Genomic DNA, 8483 nt, shown 5'->3' with positions numbered 1-8483 from the left:
AGTGAGTCTGAAATTAATTGAAGTGTAAGGACATTATCGATTGTTGACGAACATTTTTTGACTGTCAGTAAAACGCTTTATGCGCATAGAAGACGATAACGCAAACTTGAATATTGAACATTTAGAGTAACAATACGTGTGCACATATATACATATCTTTTTATTATAAATATTTTTTTATATTACACTTGTACTTATTCCAGTAAATGATTCTTTAGATTAAAGCGCATTCATAGATCTTGTTTAATGCACTATTTTTAAACTATATTTTTCGAAGCTATTCTAAAATGTAAAATATAATAAGAGAGTTGAAAATAATTCTTTTACTTCGAAAGACTTTTTATTCCCAAAATTTGTAACATATACGTGTTTTATTTATATATATGGTAATATTATCAGGTTTTACATTAAAACTTGAAAATATAAATTATTATTATTAAGATATTTATATTTGATATAACACTAGAGATGTACGAATTTCGTTGTTTTCCGTTTATGAACGAAACAATCGTTTTTTTTATTTAAAAAATAGAAAAACGTACGGAATACTATCAATTAGCTCTGTGATAATGATTATAAGTTACTATGATTATACTATAAAAATTATTATTTTCTATATTATATTAATTTAATTGTTAATTTATCATTACACTATATACGTATTCTTAAACCATATAAATAGACATATTAACACTTAACTAAAAAATGATCAATATTAACGCAATTGTGATTTAAACCAGTCAAAAAATAAATGGATAGTTCAATCGATGGTTTTTGTTAGTCGTTTTACGGAGACGATTTCAAGCATTTGACGCATGCTCGTTACTTTATCGCCACAGTCTGTCATAGTATTTTGAATATAGTGAACAGCTGATAATAGGCACGAACACTATCTTTTGACATTGTATCTGCATATTGTATTGATTGTGGCTCGATTTTATTTTTGATACATTATGATATGCATTAATATCAATCTCCCACTCTTCATGTCGATTTTCTCTGTCTTATACGATAATACCGCGCATATAACACGGACATAACTGGTAACTAACATAATAAGGTCTGGATACCGAATAGCAAAGAGTACCTATATCTCCTATATCCAATGAGATTACCCGGATTATATTCCAAAAAATTAATTATATAATGTAGACGAAAATATATGCAATAAATAAAATGATGAACATGGGGGTTGTAAATAATATTAAACTTTGAAGAATGAACAGAAATTTTTATTCTATGCAGTAATAAATATTGTTTAAATAAAGTTTTTAGCACAATGCGACGTCATTATTTCATGTCTTCTATTCAAAGTCTAGCAACGATTATAATTATAATTATAATTATAATTATAATTTAAGTACATTATTAGCAAATAATATTATTACATAATGTCTACAAAGTATTATAAATTCAATTTAAAAAATTTATCCGCATGAGCTCTATATCTAATGTAATAAAACTAAAGTGCGTTTATAAAAGATATTTTACGAAGAATATCAAATAGCATCAAGTCTAATACTCTATAAATTATTTTTTAATTACAGAACAGTAATATGTTATATTATAACAATATAACAATAATATGACATATAAATATATTTAATTACAAAACAGCATTGTCACAGAAAATTTTATCAATAGCTTCCAGACTATTAATAAAATACTAAGTATTATAAAAATATTAGAAATTATTAAAAATGTTAAAAAATTATTTACAAAACAATAATAATAAATAAAAATAGTGTTGTTCAAAAAATTATTCAGATAATTATAGGTCTTGCATCACATTTGATATTTTTAACCTATTATGACATCTTCTTCATCATAATCTGATATTTTAATTGATCAATTAAACTTTGACTTCTTCCAAATCGCTCTGCAAAAATATCTGACAACTCTTCAACATCACTTTTACGCTGTTCTATCAGATCTATAATGTTTGACAAAATCTCTGGCATTTGATGAAAACGAGTCTCTGCTAATCTTTTCACCTGAAATAAATTAGGATGTTAAGGATTTTTATCATTAATATGTAGTAATTTATTTTTACGCAGCGATCTCTTGAAATATATTTTTTTGTTTAACATAATAACAATACATGGTATGCATACAAATATATTTGATCCCTTAACTGCGGAAGCATATATGTGTATGAAGCGTATATATATGCAAAAGGATTATCAATAGAAAATCAATAAGTATGAATCTAGAGTCATAAAACCTACCTTAGACATTTGTTCATCAGAAAAAACATTCTTAATGATATAATTTATCGTCTTGCTTCCAGGAATATTTCTGTAAGAATAAAATAACATACTTATAATTAATGTATAAGATAAATTTATTTAAAAACAGAATGTATATTTGTAAAGAGAAATGTATTACCTTTTTATATGATTGAAATTTGCTAATATGTAGTCAAGGACCAAATCGTTGCGTGCATGGTTTTGAAGAATTAAATTGAAGATCAATGCATGCTGCTCATCCTTAAATAATGTAGTATTGGATGCTGTAATATTCAAATAGTTGATAATGATATCAGGATCTTCAGCACAATTCAATATTTTCCAAAGTTTCTTATCAGATGTTTGCTGATATAGTGCCATCATTTTATCCCAAGTAGTCCTATTAGCTACCGCTAAACCAAAGCAGTATGTCCAATCTTGCCACCATTGTGGAACCCTATAAAATACATATGTGTCTATGGAAAAGAGGTACATGCACTTCGTACGCATAGCCGACGTTTTATTTTATCTAGTTTTGTATTTTTTTCCGTTCTGTTAGGTAAATCTTATTTTGCAAAATTAAGTGTCTATCGTGCGCTGTTCTGTCACTCTGTATTTGCCACGTGACCATAAGACTACGTGTGAACACAGTGAATGAATAAATAAATGAAAGATGAATCCATCCATAACGGCTCTTGTTATTATATACATATATTTTTACTTGTTTCGCATATTTATTCTATGTATTAAAACAAGAATGAAAATTAAGAAAAAACAATAAAAAGACTGTCTGATTTCGATGACTCGAAGAAATAAAAGGAATCGATTACATCCATATGCATATACGTGCGCGCGCATACGCAACACACACGCACAAATATAAATTATGAAATAATCATAATCATAAAAAGAGTTACTTGTGAGTATCAGGATCCGCGAAATGTTCGCTCAATTTAACGGCGGCGTTTCTCTTGCATTCCGCGTGACCGACGGTACATGCCCATTTCGTGGCCTTCAGCCTTAGTTTCTTAGTGAAATCGTCATCATCAGGATTTTCTTCGTATCCCACATGTTGAAGAACCTCATCAAAGATTTGTACCATATACGACTAGAAATCATGAGATAATATTGAATTTTATATTGGTTTGTTGCTACATGCGAAGTGACGTGATTCATATATACAATGTATGTATATATGTATATATATATGTATAGATATATCTTAATATATAAAACAAAGTCGGGTTAGTTAGAACACTTATAACTCAAGAACGGCTGGGCCGAATTTTTACCACAAGTATATGAAATAGGGGTAGAATTTTCCGGAATAGCAGAATAACTAATAAAATATCGGAAAAATTTACGTAAAAAAAAAATTAATCTAGAAAGATATCCAAATACATAGAAAAAAATACATAGAGGGAGGAAGAGAGAGAGAAAGAGAGGGGAAAAGAGAGAGAGGGGAGAGGGAGAGAGGGAGGGGGAGAGAGAGAGAAAGAAAGGGGGAGAGAGAGGGAGAGAGAAAGAGAGGGGGAGAGAGAGGGACTATTTGCGTGTCTTATCACTACATTCATTACTGTTAGGTGGTACGAAGTTCGCCGGGGCAGCTAGTTATATATATATCGTTAGTGCCTTAATTGTTAAAACCTTCACTAGAATTCACAAGAATTATTGGTGAGTTTGCGCCTATGTTTCCCTAACGTCTATTCGTATTAATGTTAATTAAAACGTTTTCTACGATTATGCGATTATAAAACCGACCGCGACAGACTTTATGACAAAGCGGTGAATGTGTAAATGCAGAACTGGCCAAATTAAACAGCCAAATATTTTTTTTATCTTTATAAAATCTATTATTACATACCTTGAAACCTTCACTCTCTGGCAGTGAAAAGTACTTTTCATTCCGTTTTAATATTTGGAACATTGGAATCCATGCCACATAATCTCTCTCTCGTTTTAGGTAGTTTATAAGATTTATGAATACGGAGCTATCTAGTTGATCTTCGAGCAAAAAGGCATATGCATCATCGATAATTTGAGCACGATTGAGAACGTGTATTTTCGTGTATTCCTCAGAATTCAAGTAACGTATGATTTTTTTCATATTTGTAGTATCGTAATAGACACGACAGTATGCTGTCGAATTATCCATTAAATTTATTATTAGATCTTCTTGTTTGAAATTATCAAGGTATATTTTCAAATACTGACATTTTGATTATTGTAATAAACAAATTTTATGTAATTTGCACTTTACAATTATTACAAAAAAAATGTACATTACCAATGTACTTTACCAATGAATTATCAATGTAATTCACCAATGTATCGAAGAATATTATAATTATATAAATTTTGAAGCTTCTTTTTAATAAAAAAATATATTAAGAACTTGAATATATTGTAAAATTTTTGTGTTGATAAAGCAAATAAGATAGATATAAAAGAGTGTAAAATTTATTGATTTATACCAGTTTGTTGTATATTGACGATAATCCAACCTCTTGTATTAATTTGCACTCTAAGAGTTTCGTTTGGTTTTAACCAATTATTGGGCATAGTATTGGAAAAATCCGGAGAGCTCGCGTCAGTGTAGGATATGGGTATCCACCATTTATTATTGATATCTTCAGTTGCGTGGAAACTTGTTTGTGTTATTGCTACTTCACCAGTTTTGTAATTCATCGTTACATTCAGCACAGGATAACGATTTTGGACTATCCATGTATCCATCACTTCTTCTATTGTGAAATTTTGATCTCGCATGTAAGGGACGTAAGAAACTTCGTCTTTAGCACTTTGCATGGCGATCCACAAACCATAGCGAGTGACCGCCATATCAAATCTACTAAATTTGAAATATGACATTGTTATTAGCTATACACATACGTTGTATGTACTGAAATTTACTATTACATAATCAAACGTGAGTATTAATGTACAACTTAATTAATACACATGTTGGAACTAAGAATATAACTTAAAACTAACTTAGTCAAATTATAATTAAGGAACAAAATATGGTCTCTTCTAATCGAATAGCATTGGATATTGAACGCACAAGTTTATATTTCTGATGTGGCGTACTATATTTTCCAACGTAAATGCAAGAAACATTATACTTATGATATTTAATGTTGCTATATGTGATAACTATATAGACTACATACTTACTGTCTAGCGAAATAGTTGGTGATACCCTTTCGAAATACCTCGTCGCCCACTGCATGATGTAACATGCGCAATATAGCTGGAGCTACGATAACACAGCATAAAATACTGATTAATAATACATATATAAAGTATATTTTATATACTTTTATACATAAAATTAAGACATATGTGAACGTATTGCGCAAAACGAGAATTTGTTGTCTATTCACTTTCTGTTCTACCTCTGTCTTCGTGCTATCTACATTAAGCTAATCATGGACGATACATGTTTTTTTATTTACATAATTTTACCTTTTTTAAGAACTTGATCAACATAGAGATGATTACGATCCAAGGTATCGTTATCATAAAGGTTCAATCTAATAGAACCCAGTAAGCCATCATCTAGTTGGAGAGTAGGGTGTATGACCCCAGTAACGAATAAGTCCATTGGCCGCCAGTTTTTAAATATCTATAACATCAAGAAAACAATTTTTTGATATGGCTGAATATAAAAATTTGAAGAAAAGTTCGCATTTATAGGAATACAAACCTACCTGTACGCCACTTTTAATAACTTCGCTATTTTAATTTTTATTGTAATTTATTTATGTCAAATGTTAACCGTTTCACGTATATAAATTCTTTTGAGAAGATCATACTTTAATTATTTTTTAAGATAATGTACATTACTGAATACAAAGATAAAATCAAGATATAAAAATTCTAGAAGTTAAATTTTTTTTGTTAATTATTTATTGTTATAAATGCAAAAAATAAAATACGTTTAAATTCTAATAAAACTATTACAATAATAATTGTATCGCCAAATATGAAAATAATGTTGAAACATAAGAGATTAAAAATAGTAAATCTTTAATATGAGCTTGAGAGAAGATAAGTGCTGAGAACATAATATTCTCGAATTTTAATAGAAATTAGTATTAAATGTTTCGTTCTAGTTATTCGCGGAAAGAACGGTGTTACAATCTTTTTTATAATTCTAAATTAAAGAATTGCCATTAGAATTGCCATTATTTAGCTTTGTCCTGATACATTTTATAAGAATATAGAAATATTTAATGGATGTTATTTTGATCTTAGAGAATGAAGTGCATTTCCAATTTTTCTATTTAACGAGCAATTCATTATATTAGTAATATTAAACAACCTTGTCGAGGAAATACACCTGGAAATACACAGCAAATCCTTCAATTAACCATATGTCAGTCCACCAACGTAAGGTGAGGAAAGTGCCGAACCACTGATGTGCGATTCCATTTGCTACATGAGAAGCTACATTCCTTTTCCAAAATGTAGGATCCTTGCTATCATCGTAGACAACTTTTGATTCTCTAAAAGACATAACATAATATAATATTCAAAATGTGATTATGCCTAGTTTTTTTTCATCGTTAGCATGCAGTCTAATGTGTTTATATATATATAATGAATATATATATAATGAATATATATTGAAAGAAAGAGTACATTCACATCAATTAAGAATGAAAATATATAAATAAAATTTAAATATCCATAAAATACATGTGTTTTTTTATCGTTTTTAATTATCAAAATTTGAATGCTAGAAGTTATTCGTCAGTTCTAATAACTTCACATTAATTTTTTTTATTCATCTACATATTAATAAATCTCTTTAGTTATGAATATTACTTGTAAATGATGATTCCCCAATCTCCCATGGAGGCTTTGGGGTAACCTGGTACGATGACGTGATCTATTTTCGGTGCCAGATTGATTTTACCGATATACTTCTCCAAGAGCGGCATGATCCGTTCGGCAATGCTTAGCACGAATCTTGCTTGCGACGTTAAAGACGATCTGCACCATACATTAACGGACTGGTTCGTGTTACTAACGTGAGCAAAATTTGATACAATCACAATTCCCACAATATAAGTGGACATTAGATAAGTGCGTTTAAAGTGTGTCCATTTCATGTCATTTTCTACGTTGTATTGCTTTCGGATCGGCCAATTTGACAATACATTGTATTTTTGATGATGCCTCACGGAGATATAGAAGGAAGAATACATCTCTGGCTCGTCCCAACATGGAAACACCCGTCTGGCTTTATTCGGCTGAAGGTATGTTGCGGCCAACCTGTGATTTTAAACAATTTTATAAATAAGGACAAAAATACTACTCATAGTACAAACTTACCACTCATAGCGAGTAGGACACGAGAAGTTAAGGAACACTAGTTATTGTTTATATATTATATGTTTATTATATTGTATGTAATTATTATTTTGTTGAGAGTAGAAACAGAAATGTTGTACTCTGCTGTCGTTTCATTTTGAGCCAAAGTAAATATTCTTTTAAACATTACATGCATTTTTTGCAAATACTTTATCGTAAATTTACTTATACATACTAGAAAACGGTTTTAATAATAAAATGGATACACATTCTAAATTGTGTTTCGCCGTACTTTATATATGTTGTAAGTTGATAACGATGAAAGTAGTAAATAAAAAAAGGTAATAAGTAAAAGTAACAAATAAATAAGGTAACAACAATAGCATTTACGTACGTACGTTACAAAGTATATTTTTAATATTTGCTTACGTCCTGTTATATTTTTTGTATCCTTTCTCGTCTGTGTACGGAATTTTTATAAAACCACCGAGCTCAAAAAGATCAGTCTGAGAGAAATTACCAGCAAACTTCATGTTCAGGATGTAAGATGTGCCGCAAAACAATTGCCGTTCGAAATGTAGCGTTAATATATTTGTTTCATGGTCATAAGTATGTTCCGTCGGTTTATATGTTATTGTGTTGTTCGTCAACGTTGTCGTCGTTAACGTTGTCGCCGTTTTATTTATTTCTAATCCTTGCGAGTGTAAGCTTATCTCAAACAAATCGCGAAAAATGGTGACAGTGACTCTGATTTCACCGTGAAAAGTATTGCTTTTTTCGAGATCTGGAATAATCAGACTAAGGTTATAATCAAATGGTGCTGAGTTGGTGGGTAAACGATGTATTGGATTTGGATCATCAGCGACACACAAGTCCGTGACTGTAGCCAATATTAAACCGATATGTAATAACAATTTTGGGAATTCCATGTCA

General features: G+C 29.8%; 1 protein-coding gene across 2 annotated transcripts; it reads right to left on the bottom strand.

The window, feature by feature from the left end:
- Positions 1-1752: 1752 nt before the first annotated feature.
- On the bottom strand, positions 1753-8479 carry LOC112459564 (membrane alanyl aminopeptidase-like). 2 transcript variants are annotated; one of them, XM_025023743.1, is made up of 11 exons: positions 7980-8479; positions 7062-7511; positions 6556-6739; positions 5697-5856; positions 5406-5487; positions 4703-5079; positions 4093-4367; positions 3146-3336; positions 2389-2685; positions 2229-2298; positions 1753-1994 (listed from the first exon to the last, which is right to left on the bottom strand). In XM_025023743.1, exons 1-11 carry the CDS (start codon positions 8477-8479, stop codon positions 1809-1811), a joined length of 2772 nt encoding a protein of 923 aa, XP_024879511.1. In that variant the 3' UTR covers positions 1753-1808. The 2 variants fall into 2 exon arrangements, with proteins under 2 accessions (XP_024879511.1, XP_024879512.1); XM_025023744.1 differs by having other exon boundaries at positions 4093-4232.
- Between the last annotated feature and the right edge of the window lie 4 nt (positions 8480-8483).

This window comes from Temnothorax curvispinosus, unplaced genomic scaffold (assembly GCF_003070985.1).
Source record: "Temnothorax curvispinosus isolate PA1 unplaced genomic scaffold, ASM307098v1 QBEX01009914.1, whole genome shotgun sequence".
NCBI lineage: Eukaryota > Metazoa > Arthropoda > Insecta > Hymenoptera > Formicidae > Temnothorax > Temnothorax curvispinosus.
This window is presented reverse-complemented; position numbering and strand designations above follow the sequence as displayed.

What these genes read in the sequence shown, in the direction of transcription:
- LOC112459564 (XM_025023743.1), bottom strand. Translation starts at nt 8,479, where the DNA reads ATGGAATTCCCAAAATTGTTATTACATATCGGTTTAATATTGGCTACA. An exon ending in TGATCAAGTTCTTAAAAAAG is followed by an intron (nt 5,488 to 5,696) that starts GTAAAATTATGT and finishes GTGTTATCGTAG; the next exon opens with CTCCAGCTATATTGCGCATG. An exon ending in AATTTCAATCATATAAAAAG is followed by an intron (nt 2,299 to 2,388) that starts GTAATACATTTC and finishes TTATTCTTACAG; the next exon opens with AAATATTCCTGGAAGCAAGA.